Source organism: Crinia signifera, chromosome 5 (genome assembly GCF_055691185.1).
Source record: "Crinia signifera chromosome 5, ASM5569118v1, whole genome shotgun sequence".
Lineage (NCBI taxonomy): Eukaryota > Metazoa > Chordata > Amphibia > Anura > Myobatrachidae > Crinia > Crinia signifera.
The window spans coordinates 51665109-51684436 of NC_139221.1; the positions used below are offsets into that span (position 1 = coordinate 51665109).

The 19328-nt window shown below is 44.5% G+C and overlaps 1 protein-coding gene across 2 annotated transcripts in view; it reads left to right on the forward strand.

The window, feature by feature from the left end:
- SGK3 (serum/glucocorticoid regulated kinase family member 3) overlaps positions 1-11441 on the forward strand; it is a 76983-nt gene extending 65542 nt beyond the window's left edge. For both annotated transcript variants that reach the window (XM_083187204.1, XM_083187205.1), the window contains exons 11-17: positions 1503-1615; positions 1724-1760; positions 3350-3436; positions 4333-4428; positions 5209-5364; positions 9353-9442; positions 9530-11441. In XM_083187204.1, the coding sequence (XP_083043330.1) occupies positions 1503-1615; positions 1724-1760; positions 3350-3436; positions 4333-4428; positions 5209-5364; positions 9353-9442; positions 9530-9700 (750 nt within the window). In that variant the 3' untranslated portion in view covers positions 9701-11441. The remainder of the gene's footprint in view (positions 1-1502; positions 1616-1723; positions 1761-3349; positions 3437-4332; positions 4429-5208; positions 5365-9352; positions 9443-9529) is intronic.
- Positions 11442-19328: the final 7887 nt, after the last annotated feature.

Consider the following 19328-nt stretch of genomic DNA (forward strand, 5'->3'; position numbering starts at 1 on the left):
CTCTGAGGGGGGCGATTCAATTGTTTTTATGGTCGCCCAACCGGAGCAATTCAATTGTTGTTCTGATTGGACACCCATTACTTTTAACAGCCGCCACTCCAAGCCCCGATTGAACGCCCAAACTGAACATTATTTGCACGTTTTTGCTCGCCACCTTGGTAGGCTATGAGCAGAAATCCTGGCGCCTGGTGCATTCGTGCCCATGCAGCAGAACAAGTGAATTGCTAGGGGTGGGCACATAAATAATAGAATCGCTCCCCTGTGACCGAAAATGAGAGCTCTGATATATTTATTGCGTCGGATCGTGTTTATGCCCAATATTTAAATGGGCAATGCTTTTACTAGAAAGATACAGCTATTAAATCATTTCCATTGTAAAGATCAGGCACAAAAGCAATAGCAGCCCTGGATTTTTAAACCCAACACGTCATAAATAAACCTCTCCGTATTTGTGGATGACGTTCTCTCCCCTGCAGGTGTCTACAGTGAAATGCTAAATGCACATTACATTTTTGCTAAGATTAAGTGGCATGGCTTTATTACAGGTGCTTATTATTGTGTTTAAATCCTTTTATTATTCTTGTGTTTGCACTGCATGAAATGTACATGGGTGGTATTGGAAGTTAAGGATGATTACTGTGTAATAGCACTTTCCTTACACCTTTAAAAGTCCATGCTTTGTGGGGGGCAGAGATTCTGCAGTCTCAGAGGTCATTATATACTTTATCCTTTGTCTTTTATACAACCAGGGAACACACCTATAAAATCAAAGAGAAATATAATTTATGCATGTCATGATGGTTTAAGGCCCACTTTAAGCTAGGACTCTAGGATCTACCCCGCACCTCCTGTCAGGGGAAGCAATATTATACAGTCCCAGCAAAAGCCGCCATCTTGACATATGTATTTTTCATAAAAATGGTGCATCGTCATAATACTAGGGAACTGCCTGTAGATTGAAAACCAAAAGATGAGATGTAAGCAGGAGTGCTTTAATAGAGGAGGGGCCCCGTATGCAGGCTCTGATTGGACCCTCTCCTCTCCAGCTGTGCAGTAGACTCTGGCACAATGCCAGTCAACTGCGCATGTGCAGGTCTCTGGGAACATGGCTCCCGTGCCACATTCCAGTGGACACCCCTATTGCTCATGCAGGAATCACCGGAAAATGGCCACGGTGGCCATTTTCCCAGTAATTTTTGCTGTTGTGCTGGACAGACAGAGAGGTGAGTATTACATGCATGTAGCAACAAAATAAATACTAATAAGCATTTTCTGTTTATTATTATTATTATTATTATTATTATTGCAAAATGTGTTTCCATAGGCATATTGCCTGTATTCTTCCATGACCTATATAATATACACAAAAGCTGGGTTTGGAATTTTGTGATGGACATGTAGTAATCTGACAAGGCTTCAACAATACATGTTCTTGTAAAAGCTATATAAACGAGGGGTCGGGACTCTCGGACATGGGTGACTAATGTATTCTTCACTTACAGCTTTTCTTTCACCTGCAAAGGGAGAGATATTTTGCTGAGCCAAGGGCACTTTTTTATGCTGCTGAACTTGCCAGTGCCCTGGGCTACCTACACTCCATGCAAATTATATACAGGTAGGTCATTCATATAATATATTATTAGATATCATTAATCAAGTCCTGGTTTAAGGATGTCTTCCAATGGCTTGTGAATTCTAACCTGATGTTACATTTCATCATCAGAGACCTGAAACCAGAAAATATCCTCTTGGACTCTGAGGTAATTATTTTTTTATTTTACAAGTATATATTTACAGTGCCTGATTAACCAATAGGGCATCAGGACTGGGGTGGGGTCACCTTACAGGTGACAGCCGAGGAATAAAATGAAGGCCTAATTTAATCCATGCTTATTAGCTATCACCTGTCTTGATGTACTGTAGGGGGGTGAAGTTTTTGATTTGACTGCCAGGTGGCTGTGGCAATGTAACTTACTGATAGAACCATTACATTATCTACATTGTGCTACAGTGCCAGCCAGGCAGCCTAAAGCCGAAGACTCCGTCACACACCAGAAGCATTCGATCCTACATTGCCAGTTGTATAACCTTTGTTACATGCACATGGGCAGTATGACTGGCGAGTACCTGAGCACTCATACACTTGTGTATAGCAGCATTACAAGGGGAGCTACATCTGTATTAGCCTAGAGCACCTGGAACCTTTAATCCGGCCCTGTATATTTATATGTATAGTTGTTAATGGGTTGTGTCACTTAAATGACCAAGCTTGAACTTGCTATAATAATTATTCAGATGGTTGTTCAGCATTTAATGGGTGATTGTTTATACACTTTTATATAGTGCACAGATATTACACGGCAATTTACAGAAAATACTTAGTCCCTACAGGGGTGGATTAAGAGTGGATGGGGGTCCTTGTGCCGGATCCTCGGGCCCCCTCCTCTCTGTCATCAGTTGCAGTGCTGTAGATTCTGGCTTTGTACCAGTCTACAGCGCCTACATAGGCTCTCCAGGAAAATGGTGCCAGAGCATTGTTCCAAGGGAGATATTTACTGTGAATGTGCAAATCACTGGGAAAATGGCCACCACACTATTTTCACATGTGATTATGTATCCAGCGCCAACCTCCTCAGGACTCTGGACGGGTAAGTATAACTATAGGGGCTATTCTGATTCACTCGGAAAGGCACAATCACTCTCTAATTGACAAAACCATATGCACTGCATGTGGGGCTGATGCAACATGTACAGAGAGAGTTAGATTTGGGTGTTTTATTGTTTCTGTGCAGGGTAAATACTGTTTACACTGCAATATAGATATCAGTTTGAAGTACACCCCCACCCAAATCTAACTCTCTCTGCACATGTTACATCAGCCCCACCTGCAGTGCATATGGTTTTGTCCATTAGAAAGTGATTGTGCCTTTCCAAGTGAATCAGAATAATCCCCTATGTGTACGTTGTAGATTCCCTAAATCCAGAGGCCCATTCTCCAATTCTAGATACACCAATAAGTCTCTTCCCCATTGGACTTTACATTCTATTTTAGGAAGTAGAAGAGGGACAACAATACAGGTTACTTAATTATAATAAAAATTAATAATATAGAAATATTGATTTTGATCACGGGGGAAAAGAAATCTCAGGATGTGTGTGCTTTAAATTATTCTATTCTCTTTGATGTTGGATTTTACAAACTGATTACATTAGTCTGTTGAACGCCTATATGTTACAGCTGTCGGTTTCTTTTTTTTTATATAAGCAAATTATGTTGGAGTGATTTTCTTTTTCTTAATTAAGATGATCAAGTGTTGTGCATTAACACTCCTCTTTCTTTTTGGTTTAGGGACATATTGTTTTAACAGATTTTGGACTTTGCAAAGAAGGAATTTCAAATTCTGACAAAACACTCACCTTTTGTGGGACGCCAGAGGTAATTAATGTCCCAATAGAGTCCGTTATAATAGGGTGAATTATATGATCAACTCTCATATGTAGCCACCGCCAAATCTCTATTATTTAATTGAAACCGTTATAGGGGAGATTTATTAAAGTTTCGAGATAATAAAAGGTGGAGAAGAAATAAAGTACCAACCAATTGGCTTCTTACTTGTATTTATCATAACTTGTGAAATGGCAGCTAGTAGCTGATTTATCTCTTTTTTACTGTATCTGTTTCAGAGCTTTCAGAAATCTCCCACTATAACAGGTTACACCTCCTCTATTTGTGAAAAGAGTGTTCTTTCTTGTTCCATTACCACATCTACGCTGACAGCCAGCTGCCCCAGAAAGGGCCGCTGGCTGTCAGCCATTTTGCAATCAAAGCCAGCGATGACCAGCCATCGCTGGCTTTGTGCACATGGACGGTTTACGCAGCATCCCGTGCGCATGCGTGGCCCACCGATAATCGGTTGGACTGTGAATTCTCAGGCTGACCAAACCTTGCTTTAAATAGCACTATTTAGGCCAGGCACCCTAGCACCCTGTAGTACAGCCCGTCAGATAAATTGTATGGTACAGTAAGTATATGCAGTAATATAAATTGCATGCTATTTGTCACAGGTTGATGAATGTATTCTGTTTGTGGGCCCTGTCTCTGCGCCCTCAAACATAATACATTCAGGTGATATGATCGCATTTTACAATGCGATCCTGGGAGGTAATATTCCGCCCAGATCGCATTGTAAATGCGATCTTGATAAATGTGCCCCTTAATGTTAACAGACTTCCTCTTTTGGTTGTAGTAGATGCATTGCTAGTTTTCTGTTTCACACAGATAGTTTTTTACTTTCACTTTGATTTATGTGTACTTTTTTTTTATTTCTTTAGTATTTAGCCCCAGAAGTAATAAAGAAGCAGCCATATGACAATACTGTAGACTGGTGGTGTCTTGGTTCTGTCCTGTATGAAATGCTACATGGTCTGGTAAGATTGTTATTATATGTTTGCAATCTGTTACTATATATATTGGATGTCATTAATGTTGTATCATATTTTAGCTTTCCTCCAGAATTGTTGTACTGTATCTTAGATAAAGTCTGGCAGCAATAGTAACCTATAATGTATGTCAGGATATCTCAGGGTTGCCTAGTTCCTGGCTCTCCTGGAGAGGGCAGCCAGTTCAGTGAGGAAGGGGGTGGGGGTGGTGCGGCTGGCGTGTGACCAGTGTGGGGGCGTGGCCAATGCATCCTCGTGGCAAACACCCCCACCCCCCACTGTGCAATGCCTGTATAATCTTTTGATGGAAAAATGTCCGAATTCGACAGGTTTTGGCCTCGTTTCCAGCGCTCTTAATCCGACTTGAAAAAATGACGGATTGAGGCAGGGGGACGGTGCCGGGTGAGCAGCAGCAGCTCACCCGGTGCCCTCCTCCTATCTGCCTCCCACCAGGTCCTGTGTCGCTCACCTGTCCCACCACTGGGCCAGAGGAAAGCAGTTCACAGGACGACGTCCTGCCTCCCAGCCGCCTCTGTCACCTGGTCCCTGCGCTGGCCATGTGAGCAGCAGCAGCCAAGTCCAAAAAGTCTAATTTGGCTGCTAATTGAATATCCCAAATTGGATCCATTCTGACATAAGAATGTCGGAATGGATCAGACTTTAATTGAATATACCACGTAGTCTCTTTAGTATATAATATTTGTTTATGCTGCCTGCCTATGATCGTACATATATTTTGGAACCCTGATTTCCGTTTCTTTGTTGCAGCCCCCTTTCTACAATCGTGATACTGCGATCATGTATGAGAACATTCTCCACAACCCACTGATTGTGAGGACAGATATCAGTTTGACAGCATCATCTATCTTGGAGGAGCTGCTTGAAAAATACCCAAAACACAGACTTGGGTCAAAGAATGATTTTGTATGTGACTCTAAAAACATATATTTAATTCGGTACTTGTTTAGTTTCACAGCGGCCGATATATCGGATGCGATATTGTCTGATATATCGGCCGATCCGATGCGATTTTTTACCTGTTCATAACCCCACTATCCACTACGGACTTGATTTTATATAGTGTGGCGAGCGCAGCGAGCCACCGAGCCCAAAGCTTGGCGAGCGGACGCGGATTACTGCACTCGCCACACTATATAAAATCTCCATGCGTAGTGAATAGTGGGGTTATGAACAGGTAAAAAATCGGATCGGCCGATATCTCATCCGATATATCGGCAGCCGTGAAATAAACATGTACCTTTTAATTCTGCTGTACTTCAGTAGATTAGTTTTAATAACATATATAATAATGTTTGGTTATTCTTTTTGCAAACATGTATTAGTTATTTGTGGATTTTACATACCAAAGGTTGCATAGAGTAATCTATAGATATTGCATAACATAATTTTAATATTGATATTTCAGAGAATTTTTTTTTCTATTGAAATATGGTCAAAGTGCCCTTTGTAGCATTTTGCATAGATTGACCAAACCACCAGGGGGGTTGGGTTCTGCCATTTATTTTTACATATTACATTTTCTAGTTTGCAACAACGAAGAATAGTAACAAAGCTCAGAAATTCTTCCCACCAAAACACAAGGAAAAAATGTATGTTATGTAGGAGATTTCATTTTGGTTTAAAAAAAAAAAAAAAAAAGCTTCTAAGGCTTTACAAACCATTATGGGTGGTATTCAATTAGTGCCGATTTTTCACCTAGACACTTTTCTCTGTTTTTTTTGGGCAAATGGGGTTTTGTCCTATTCAATTGGTACGCTGATTTTTCACCTAGGAGAAAAATTTAAAAGTGGCGAAAAACTCCAGAATTGACAAATTAGCTGCCAATCCATTTGTTTTCGCCACATTGCCGGCAAAATCTTTTTTTCTATGCTTTTTGCAGAATTTTTCGCCATTGCCCTTTTGCTTAAATGAAAAAGTGAAAAGGCATTGGTGAAAAATTCCTTAAATAGCTGGAAAACATCCTCAATTGAATAGCCGGGGGTCGGATTTGTTCCTTTTATTTTGCCTATTTTTTTAAGTTTTGTGTGAAGGTGGCGTCATTTTACTTTAAATTCAATTAGAAATGAATTTAGTAATCTATGTAAAACAATAAATCAGTGAGCACATTACAGTATATGCATGTTCAAGTACTAATGGGTCCTACACACAGGGCGATATTCCGGCTTTTCTAAACGTTTTTACTGAATCACTCAAAAAATAAGTGTAAATCGCTGTGTGTGTAGCCGGTCTGAATCCGTCGGCGACTAATAACCTGCACGCAGGTTATTAATTGGTCGGAGCCAGTTCTACCAATGGAGAACACTGACCCTGACACCTCGCTCTGCACACAGCGCTCTGCAGTGCTGTGTGCTGAGAGAGAACGAGTGTTCTGAGCAAAGTAGCTACGCTCAAAACGCTCAGCCTACATCACAAAATGTACCAGGAAAGACTAAAATATCTTAATATGTATACTTTAGAGCAGAGAAGGGAAAGGGGGGACATGATAGAAACTTTGTAATATATCAAGGGTTTTAACAAGGTACAGGTGGGAGACATTCTTCACAGGAAGAGGAGCAACAGAACACGAGGACATGCACTGAAACTAGAGGGAGGAAGATTCAGGGGAAATTTAAGGAAGAATTACTTCACAGAAAGAGTAGTAGATAAGTGGAATAGCCTCCCATCAGAGGTGGTAGAGGCAAATACAGTAGTACAATTTAAACATGCTTGGGATAGGCATATGGATATCCTTACACAGTAATATGTATCAAATATGGTTTGAGGTAACATGTTTAAAAAAGGGGCAGACTAGATGGGCCAAGTGGTTCTTATCTGCCGTCAAATTGCATGTTTCTATTTGTGTAGGGCCCTTAAGAGTTTATGTAGCCAAATAGTACAAATAAGTCAGGCAGGAGTTTGTCAGCTCTGGAGAGAAATGCAGAAATGTAACTGATACAAGGAACACCACGTCTGTGGGTCTTCTGTCATGTGCTTTCATATCCAGTACCGTGCTGCTCTACCATACAGTATGTCATATACTGCACATTGCACTCCTCATTGCTACCCCACCTGCTGTTTGTGTATCCTACCTGAGCAATATAAATACAATGCATGCAAAGGGCGTTGATAACAATGATTGTTCTTATGATATTTTTCTGAGTCGGCCATAAACGTTAATAAGTCTTTGTGAGTTGATTACCAGCAAAGTGCAAATGTACTGTATAGTAACCAATAATTACTGTTAATCACTGTAACGGTAAACAATGTTTTTGTGTTGCCATGGGTTACAGCCCATTTGCAAAGTAAATAACGAAAATGAATTTATTATGTTTGAATATATTTTTCCTGGTGCAAATTTTGTTCTAGCCAATGTCATTGTATCAACGGCATATGGTCATATGATCGAGCCTGTGTAGGTCAACATGTGTTGGGCAGGGCCGGTGCAAGCCCACCCCCCGCCCCAGGCAAATCCCGCCCGCCCGCCCCGGCGCTCACCAGCTCCAGGGAATGGGGGTGTTTGATGCGGCCACGATGGGGGGTGGGAGACAGGGGTGCCGGGCTGCTGCTGCCGGATCTCTCCCTCCTGTGGCTGGGACGGGGGTGCCGGGCTGCCTATGCTGCCGGGTATATCCCCCATGCAGCTGGGACGGGGGTGCTGGGCTGCCGCCGCTGCCTGGTCTCTTCCCGCTGCTGCTGCCGGGTCCTTGATGCGGCCGGGAGACAGGGGTGCCGGGCTGCTGCTGCCGGATCTCTCCCCCATGCGGCTGGGACGGGGGTGCCGGGCTGCCTCTGCTGCCGGGTATCTCCCCCATGCAGCTGGGACGGGGGTGCCGGGCTGCGGCCGCTGCCTGGTCTCTTGCCGCCGCTGCCTGGTCTCTTCCCGCTGCCGGGTCCTTGATGCGGCTGGGGAGACGGGGGTGCAGGGCTGCTGCTGCTGCAGGATCGGGAACGCAGGTGTGAGGTGTGTGGGTGCACCACAGGGGGGCGGGGGGGTTGGGCAAAGTCGCTCCATGGGGGGGAGCTACACCGCTCACCTTCATCCCATCCAGTGGAGTCCCTGCTCCAACTTTCGCCCTGCAGTGGCCGGCGCCCTAGGCAAATGCCTAAAGCTGCCTAGTGGTGGCGCCGGCCCTGGAGTTGGGTCAACCACTGGACATGGAAAGGGCTTATGTCGACACCTGAAATAGGTTGACATGGCTATGGTCGACAGGGTTGGAAGGCCGACATAAGCATTAGGTTCACAGTCAAAAGGTCTACATGAGTTTTTCAGGGGGTTTTTTGAGCCGATATGTGCCGACAAGCAGTTCTTCATGCCCTACCATCCACTACGGCGTGGCGAGAATAAATAGTGTGCCAAGCGCAGCGAGCCATTCCAGGGGACGTGGCACACTATCACACGCACGAGGACATGTGTGTGTTGTTCCCTTTTATCTTTCATAAATTCTACTGAGATATCATACGAGAGGAGGAGGGACCCCAAAAGACATTTACAGGGGAGTAAGAAAATACCCTTTATTTATTTATAAGCGCCACTGTCAGTGACATAGAGATTTTCTTTTCTTGCATATCCACACTTTCACAGTGTCCATGTTGACTAAGTCGACATTGGGGGACACAAAATCTTGACAAATTCATGTCAACCTTTTCGACCTTGCTATTATGTACCTAAAGCGTGTATCGACCTTCCAACCCTGTCGGCCTTAGCTATGTCTACCTATTTCAGATGTTGACCCATCCCTGTCAACCTTCAGCAGTTGACCCAATGCATGGGAATTGAATTGGGTCGATCAAATGACCAATACCCGTATCCATACCTGTAAAATCCTTGTTTTGTTCCACAGTCATTGAGTACCTGAGGTAAATAGATTTCCAATGTTTTTATGTCTGTCTTTCTTTTTCTGTTTCTTTACAGCAAGATATTAAAAGTCATCCATTCTTTTCCTGTATAAACTGGACTGATCTCGTTGAGAAGAAAATCCCACCGCCATATGACCCTCATGTGGTAAGCTAAACTCAATCACCATGGTTCTAAATTTCAAATTGCAATAAATCGATTTTACTAACGCACTCTTATTGGTTTTCTTATCAGGACGGCCCGGATGATATTTCTAACTTCGACACCGAATTTACAGATGCTACGGTTCCGGATTCTGTGTGCATATCTTCTGACTATTCTATCGTTAATGCCAGCGTGGAAGAAGCGGACGATGCCTTTGTTGGGTTCTCCTATGCTCCGCCCTCTGATGACTTTCCCTTTTAGAACTTGGACTTGTAAAACACACTATCCATGCATTTGTTCAGGGTATCTAGTAAATGTTGCAGCTGTCCCGTACATGCAGATATGACAGCCATCGTTTGGGCTGGACCAGGATTCATGAGAGTGCAGCCTATTCTGTCCCTCACACTTACAGTATGTGACCTCATTAGTTCAATGGCTGCATTCTCAGAACTATTTAGCCCATAAAATGCCTATTCCCACTGCGTGCTGCCAACAGGATTGCTAGATGCTTTCACTAGGTCCTTGCCTTGCTCGAACGAAAGAACTGCCAATGTTACCCATTAGCCAAATATGTCAATAGATATTGACTTCATAGAATCATTGCTTTTGTGTGACACATTTTATCGTACTGATATCAAATTTGGGCCTTTTAATGTGTTACAACGGAGAACATTTTTAGAGGTCCAATGTGAACATTTACAATGCCTTTCATTCACTTTTCTAAGCAGTGGTAAAGGGAGGTTAACTAGAACTGAATTGCGCAGGTTTTTTTTATAGGGATCCCCCATGTACTGTACCTCTACATTCCACTCACTTCCTTAGACATTTCCAATTCTTTTAATAGAATAAATATGGCTGCCGTGCAAGCCTCACACTCGCTGGCCAATAAGAATTCATGCTGTCATTGGACACAATATTGGTCATTTATGACATTTCTCTTTTGGATATTATTTTAAAGCCTCCTGCATTTGAAAGCTAATGAATAGTGTTTTGTGGCGTAACAAATAATACAGGTCTCTTCCTTAGCATTTGGTAACTATGTAGGACTTCCGGCCATACAAATTTTTATAGATGTTAAAAAAAAAAATACACAAAAAAACCATATGTCTGGACAGCATCTGTGAAAACTAATACTCAATGCACATCGCTCAGTGTCCCGCAGAATAAGTGCACAGAAAACGCGCTAAAGGTGCATACACACGGAACAATGCTGGAAGCGTTCTGACATTGTTCACGAGTGTATCAAATCGTTCATCATGCATACACACGGAACGATTTGATACACTTCACAAACGATTGGTCTATGATATTCCTGCATGCATCGTTAACGATCGGCTGGTATGTGCATCGTTAACGATGCACAGAACGATTGGTTGTTCCCATCAATCGGGAACGCCCATATTGTCCTTCTCCTTGTGTATGCACCTTAAGATATGAGGAGTCCATCAAATAATTTTTTAATGTGGTGCTTTACTTTTCCGTCATCATTTTGATTGAAGCGTTATTCAATGTTTGCTGTTATTTCCAATAGGCGGAAATATCAGTATTCAGACATTAGTATTCAATCCCGTCCATTTTTGGCGAAAATTTCGTCCGGGATTGAATACCGCCCTCTGTAAATTATTTCAAATTCAGTGTGAATTTCAGAACAGCTCTATATTATGTCTGTGTTCAGTTGTGAGCCATTTTAATTGGCAATGAACAATGATTTTTCCATGACACCAATTCATTGTGTCCACAATGACGATAATCTTGTGTTATCCTAGATATCCCAAGTTTAGCTTTGTCTTATGAACTGCATTGATAAACACTCCTGAGAACTACCTAAAACTGGAAACCAAGCTAGAGTAGGCTGCTGCTGCCGCCTTCAAAGCAAACCTTGTGTGCTTTATATTTACTATGCAAAATATATTTTGTAAAAGAGATATAAATCATATTGTTTCTATATTATATGTCATTTTATAATACAAACGCAACTAGTAAATAACAAAGTTAAACTATACATCATTGGTATTGTTCTTTCTATAGATGTTTTTTTTTTTTTTTAAATGTGTATCATTATATTATATTATATGTACTTTCATTTTGAGCTGTGATAGTTTTTAGTCCACAAACTCTCCACACCACCCTCAGTCCCTATCTGCTCCTACCTTCAATCTCTGTCTTCACAGCTCCCTCTCTCCATAACCAGCAAGTTTGAAACAGACCAGTGTCCCTGCAAAAAGTGCTTTCATTTTGTTTTGACAAAGGAGTTATTTGGTTGTTGAGTGACCTCTAGTTGTCAGTGGTGGTACTTCCCGTCATAGAGGTGAGGAGTAATTAGCCTTTTATATATAAGACTCCCTCACCACCAAACACAATATAAGATGAATGCACCTATAGCTATCTCTGGGGCAGATGTATTAAGCCTTTAACAAGAGATAAAGTGGAGGGTGATAAAGAGAGATAAAGGACCAGCCAATCTGCTCCTGTCATGTTACGGGCTGTGTTTGAGAAATGAGTTAGGAGCTGGTTGGCTGGTCCTTTAGCTCTCTTTAATCACCCTCCACTTTAATTCTTGTTAAGGTTCGATACATTTGACCCTCTGTTTGGCTTAATGGAAACAGCAGGGGCTGTTCCTCAAGGATGTGAGGGCAGGCAGCAGCGCTCCTCACAGCTGTCATCCTGCAGCCTGGCAGAGCTGGCGAGGTTAGGGTAGATATAAGGAGCCGGGAGATAGCAGAGAGGCAGAGTTACACAAACGGGCAGGCTAAAGACATGCAGTGAGGGGGGGAGAGAGTCTAAAGTTGGCTATACATCTACAGATCCATTGTCAGATCTGGCTGGTAGGAACAAAATCCTGGTAATGGATGAGAGTAAATGACAGTTGACCATTTGCTTTGAAATGCTGAAAAACTGTCACTCAGCCATTACCAGGTTTTTGTTCCAACCAGCCCAATCTGACAATCGATCTGTAGATGTATGGCCACCTTTAGCTGCACTGGGAGAAGGGGAGAAAGAAGTTTCTGCTGCTACTGCCTGACTTTCTAGTAAAGGCTACTGCTCTCTTAAGGTGCCCATACACTAGTAAGATTTATCTTCAGTTCTGGCTGGTTGGAACAAAAACATGGTTATGGATGAGTGACAGTTTGTCAGTTTTCCAGCATTTCCAAGCAAATGGTCAACTGTCATTTGCTCTCATCCATAACCAGGTTTTTGTTCCAACCAGCCAGATCTGAAGATAAATCTATGTGTGTATGGCCACCCTTAATCTGACTGCATTTAGGATCAAACATTGAAATACACTACTGTATGGGATTCTTATTTGTTGATGTGACCGGACAATATAAGTAAAAAATTTTGTAAGCTTTTTTGAAAAATTAACAGTGTTTATTTGGCTATCACATTTATTGGGATTATTATTGGACCATATTTCATTGTCCTGACTACCCATAAATTATTACCTCATACTAGTGATAGCAAGGTGCATCCTCATTTTCACCAGCTCCCCAATGCTGGATGAACTCCATTGAGTTCTACCTCTGATGCACCCCACCTTTTGTGTTGTCTGTCAGTTTGTCAAAATAGTGTTCTTTTTTTTTTTTTTATATTACATATTAAAAGTTATGTCTTAAACAGGAAACCATTTCATTACTATCAAGCTTTTCCTTTCAAGCGTGCCCCCAAACAAAGTAGAGTACTCTGCCTTCCTTTCCCCTTGAATTTCTAGTAAAGGCAGCCGTTACAGGCAGCTATGGAAAGCCCCATTTCTGTCCGTCCGGAAACAACATTGGGGGGAGCTGCACTTTACATTTCCAGCATCACTGCCTGCACCTGTCACACTGTATGAAAGGCTGCTGGAACTAACACTGTACACCAGGGATGGGGAAACTCCGGCCCTCCAGATGTTGTTGACCTACGCATCCCAGCTTGCCCTTCAACAGTTTTAGCATGGCCAAATAGCAAAAATGTAACAAGGCATGCTGTGATGTGTAGGTCAACAACATCTGGAGGGCTGAAGGTTCCCCATCCCTGCTGTACACCATCAGGGTTAGCAGCGGGATGTGGTCCATAGGTTGACAGTAATTAGTTCAAAAGCCAAAAAGTTGACCATTATTGATTGACAGACAAAAAGTCGACATGAAAATGATCAATGTGCATTAGGTTGACATGGTCAGTAGGTCGACACAAGCAATAGGTCAACATGAAAAAAGGTGCCATCCCATCTTCTAGTGGATGGGAGATGCAATACTCAGAAGTGCGCGCACAGTGCCTGGCGGACGTGCTGACCGGAGCACACAGCAGCAGCTTCTAACAATCGGGATGTCCAAAAACGGGGCATTGCACACATGAACACTGCATCTGTTCATGTATGTCGACATGGACACTGTATAAGTGTACCACCCCTACCCGTGCCCAGGGTAGCTGCACTTGTCATGCTTTGGCACGGTGCCTTGCTGCGCTCGACACCTATTATATTCCCCCTCCACATCCACTGGAATGGTAAAGTATGGTAAATAAATAAATATATATAAATAAATATATATATATTTCCTCTACCTCCCCCATGGCAGCCCTCACTCATGGGTTTCTCCCTTCTGGGTAGTGCATTTGGAAAGGAAAGAAAGACACCAGTCCCAGCCCCCATAAAAGGGCTCCTCCTCCTTCCTCCTGTGTCTTTTTTTCCTTTCCGGGTAAGTGCAGGTGTAGGAGGTGGACACTGGCTACCTGAGAAAGGCTTCCTGGAGGTCTCTGCGGCGGTTCTTACCCCCTGCAGATGACCAGGTCTCCCTGTTCGTTGGAGACAGATTTCATGGCCGCATGCGGTCCCCCCCGGGGGCAGCTACAGGCGGTGGCGTCCGCAGGAGTGACGCGTGGGGCGGCGCGGGATAGCGTTGCCGCGTCACTGCCTGGCCCGTGTGCTGTGCACAGAACGGGCGGACGTCGGCGGCAGCGCGTGGCAGCGTGCGCGGCGCCGGCGTGTGACGCGTTTCCGCTGCGAGCGGAGGCGTACATTAGCCGGCGCCTGCAGCAGGACAAGGGAGTCAGCGCGGGTGTCACCACAGGATCTGAGGTCTCACAACTACCGGGTAAGGCGCCGGTGGCGCACGCTGCTACACAGTTCTTTCCTCAAGTAGCGGACAGATGTCTTAGTGCTGGGAGCTTACTATTTCATTTTCTCCCTGTCAAACTGTTAGACGGTTATTTCAGTGACTGTGCGCTGCTGCCATGGAGGAAGAGCGCAGTATAAGGAAGTCAGGGTAAGCTACTAAGTGCTGTGTGTGTCCACCTATGTTAGAGTTAGTTTGACTAGCTTACTTAGTGAGTTGTTTTGGTTTTTTTAGGTCAGAGACCAGCAAGGATAAAGAAAGTAGATCTAAGCATAAGAAGCCACATTTGGATAAATGTGCAGCATGTGAAAAGGGGTTACCTCAAAAGCATGTCGGCATACTGTGTGACGGTTGTAAAACCCCCCAACTGCAGCCAGCTCAAATGGCAGGCTTGGTAGAGATGTTGACTGCTGCATTAGCTGAGAAGTTTGTGGCTAAAGCAGATGTGGAGAAAAAGTCATCCAAAAGAAAGCATATTATTGCCAGTGAGGACTCTGATGATTCAGTCCGGCAATCTACCAGTGCAGCTGTGCCAGATTTTGATCTGGATCAAGGGGATGAGGAGCCTAGCCAGGATAAGGTGGAGGCTGAGGTTAACCCCGATATGATCGATAATCTGCTAAACTTGATATATAAATCATTAAATATCGATGATCCACAAGAGGATCTCAGTCTACAGGAAATGCTGTTTAAGGACAAAAAGCGCAAAGGGAAAGTGTTTCCCCTATCCAATACCCTGAAAGATGTGATTTCAGAGGAGTGGAAACACCCAGATAGACGAGTGGTGACATCAAGCAGAGTCAGCAAGATGTACCCATTTGATAAACAACAGGTGGCCTCTTGGGAGGTACCACCGAAAGTGGACGCAGCAGTGGCGAGGTTGTCCAGAAAAACCACATTGCCTCTTGAAGAGGCCAATATTTTCAAAGACCCTATGGAAAGAAAGATTGAGTTGGGTCTTAGGAAACAACAGTTGGTGGCAGGCACCGCTTTAAAGCCAGCAGCGGCTATGGCCGTGACATCCAGAGTGCTGAGAGGATGGTGCCAGCAACTTGAAAGTGACATGCTGGATGGCCTCAAGAGATCTGAGTTACTCAGAATGGTGCAGGATGTACAACTTGCGGTTGAATTCCTATGCGAAGCATCATTAGATTCTGTGCGCCTGGCGGCAAGGGCCGGAGCCACAGCGGCTGCCACTAGAAGAGCCCTCTGGCTAAAGCCCTGGGCGGCGGACGTACAGTCTAAGAATAGACTATTATCAATGCCTTTTCAAGGGGACTATCTTTTTGGAAAACAATTAGATGATTTAGTGTCCAAAATTTCAGGGGGAAAATCAGTGTGGTTACCCCAAGACAAGGCGGCTAAGAAGACACCGCCACCGAGGTTCAATAGATATCAGCAGGAGTTCAGAGAGTCACGGGCATATAGGCCAGGAAGGCCGTACAGAAGGGGATCTTGGGTTTCCAGGGCCAATTTTCGAGGCCAAGGGAACAAAGAGAGCAGGTTCGCCTCCAAAAAAGACCCCCAATGACGCCAACCCACAAAAAGTGGGAGCCAGGTTGCTGAAGTTCCAAAGCGCCTGGCAGGAATCCACATCGGACGAGTGGGTTCTGGAGGTAGTCCGTTCGGGCTACAAGATAGACTTTTTAAGGAAACCAGGCGACTTCCTGGTTCAGTCTCCCATTCCAGAGGATTTGGAAGAGAGGAGAGCGCTGTTATCCAGCTTGGAGGAAATGCTGGACCAAGAGGTAGTCAGCGTGGTGGCAAAACCGCAACAGTTTCAGGGATGGTTCTCCCGATTCTTTGTGGTGAGGAAGGCCACAGGAGGATTTCGGACGATTCTAGATTTACGCAGACTGAACAAATTCATAAGAATAAAGTCGTTCAGGATGGAGTCAATAAAATCAGTTATGCTGGATCTCAATCAAAGCGACTTCATGTCCTCAATAGACCTCAAGGACGCTTATCTTCACGTCCCGATCTTCGAAGGGCATCGGAAGTTTCTGAGGTTCAGGGTACAAGGGGTCACCTATCAGTTCAATGCGCTTCCCTTCGGACTGGCAACGTCGCCCAGAACGTTTACCAAGGTGTTGGTGGTCATAATAGCATGGCTAAGAAGAAAGGGGATAAGGCTGTACCCTTATCTGGACGACATCCTGATTGTGGCAGAATCAGAGGACCTTCTAATACAACACACGGCGGAAGTGGTAAACTGCCTAAAATACCATGGGTGGCTCATAAACGAGGAAAAAAGTCATCTCGCCCCAACTCAGAAAATTCAGTATTTGGGAGTAATCTTAAATACTCGAGACATGAAGGTATCTCTGACAGAAGTCAGGAGAAACAAGCTGTTGAAAAAAGTAGAATGGATGAGAAAGAGGTCAGTGGTCTCATCGCGGGACTGCATGGAGACCTTGGGGCTCATGTCAGCAGCCCTAGAAACAATACCATGGTCCCGGTTTCACATGCGAAAGCTACAGGCGTGCTTCCTGTTACAATGGGGCAAAGACAGCAAGGAATTGAGCCAGCGGATAACACTGTCAAAGGCCGCCAAGAAAGATTTGGATTGGTGGTCCGATACGGAACGTCTGGTACAAGGAAGAAGCTTCGCCACCAGACAGCAGGTGGTGATCACGACAGACGCCAGCCAGTATGGCTGGGGGGCAACCTGTGCCGACCAGATAGCTCAAGGCCACTGGTCGAGAGAATGGCAAGCGTCCCACTCCAACCTAAGAGAGATGGAGGCGGTGTATCGGGCATGCGCTCACTTTCAGGATCAAGCGCAGGACAGAGAACTGGTTGTAAGATCGGACAATCAGGCGGTGGTGTCCTATATAAATCACCAAGGGGGCACGAAAAGCAGGGCACTATTAGAGCAGCTCTCCAAAATCGTCGAGTGGGCAGAAACCAAGGTGGTAGGCATCTCGGCAGTATTTCTTGCAGGCAAGGACAATGTGATAGCAGACCGGCTGAGCAGAGAGAAATGCTTGCCAGGCGAGTGGGCCCTCAACAGCACAATCTTCGACAGTTTAGTGAGAAAGTGGGGCAGGCCACAAGTAGATTTGATGGCAACAGAAGGGAACAAGAAAGTACCAGTCTACTTTTCAAGATTCCGGGAGCCCCAGGCCGCTCAAGTCGACGCCCTGACAGCAGTTTGGGACATGGACACGGCATATGTCTTTCCTCCAATACCGGTAATCCCAAGACTGCTAAAGAAAATTCAAAGGGAGAATGTACAAGTCATAACGATTCTTCCTTACTGGCCCCGGAGGCCATGGTTCAGCACGGTGTGCAGACTGGCAGTAGACGGCCCGTGGAAATTGCCAGCAATTCCAGACTTGCTATCGCAGGGACAAGTAACGAGGGCACAACCCCTGTCTTGGAACCTGACGGCCTGGTTACTGAGACCAAGGCATTAGAGGCAAAAGGATTTGACAAGGAGGTTATCGGGACGCTACTCCAAGCCAGAAAAAGTTCCACAATGAAGACATACTATCGAATGTGGAAGAGGTACATATACTGGGCAAGAAACGAGCAGAAAGACCCAAAGTTAGTGGCGACAATATTGAGCTTCCTACAGAAAGGCCTACAGATGGGCCTCTCAGCTAGTACCCTGAAGGTGCAAATATCAGCACTATCCTCTATGCTAGACTGGGACGTGGCAAACAACAGGGATGTGCGCCGGTTCATGCAAGCAGTGAAAAGACTGAAACTAAGGGTCAGAAATCCGTTGCCACCGTGGGATTTAAACCTGGTACTGGGTGTTCTCATGGAGGACCCTTTCGAACCAATACATGAAATACCACTCAAATTGCTATCTTGGAAAGTGCTATTTCTGGTGGCCATAACTTCAGCCCGCAGGGTCTCAGAGTTGCAGGCACTATGGATAGATGAACCTTATCTCAATTTCTATGAAGATAAAGTAACTCTAAGAACAAATCCACAGTTTGTGCCGAAGGTCGCATCAGAATTCCATGTAAATCAGGAAATTGTGCTCCCATCCTTTTGCTCCAACCCGTCGAACAGCAAGGAGGAGCGTCTTCATATGTTGGACGTTGTCAGGGCCCTGACAGTGTACAAACAGAGGTCAGCAGCAGTGCGACAAGCAAGGAACCTGTTTATACTGATGGAAGGACACAGAAAAGGTCAGGCGGCGTCCAAACAAACGCTATCAAGGTGGATCAGAGAATGCATCTTAAAAGCATATCAAATAAGAGGCGCAGTACCGCCTGAAGGACTTAAAGCTCACTCCACAAGGTCGGTCGCCTCATCCTGGGCGGAGAAAGAATCCGCTTCAGTTTTAGAACTATGCAAAGCGGCAGGGTGGTCGTCGGTGCATACCTTCACAAGGCATTACAGAGTCGATGTGATGTCATCATCAGATGCCAAGTTTGGGAGAAGAATCCTGAGCGCGGCAGTCTTGTGAAGAAGTAGAAGAAAAATTATTATTATTTGATTATTATAGCCGAAATAGGCTCATGTTTCAGTTACGTGAGTATTAACCCCCCCTGTGTTGGCATACTGCTTGGGTATGACCCATGAGTGAGGGCTGCCATGGGGGAGGTAGAGGAAACACCGGGTTATTACCTGGTAATGGGTTTTCCTCTACTCCACCATGGCAGCATATATTCCCGACCCTCACTGGTTGTTATTTTGTGGTGTGTACTAACCTGTTATGTTTTTTAGCTGGAGAATTTAAAGACACAGGAGGAAGGAGGAGGAGCCCTTTTATGGGGGCTGGGACTGGTGTCTTTCTTTCCTTTCCAAATGCACTACCCAGAAGGGAGAAACCCATGAGT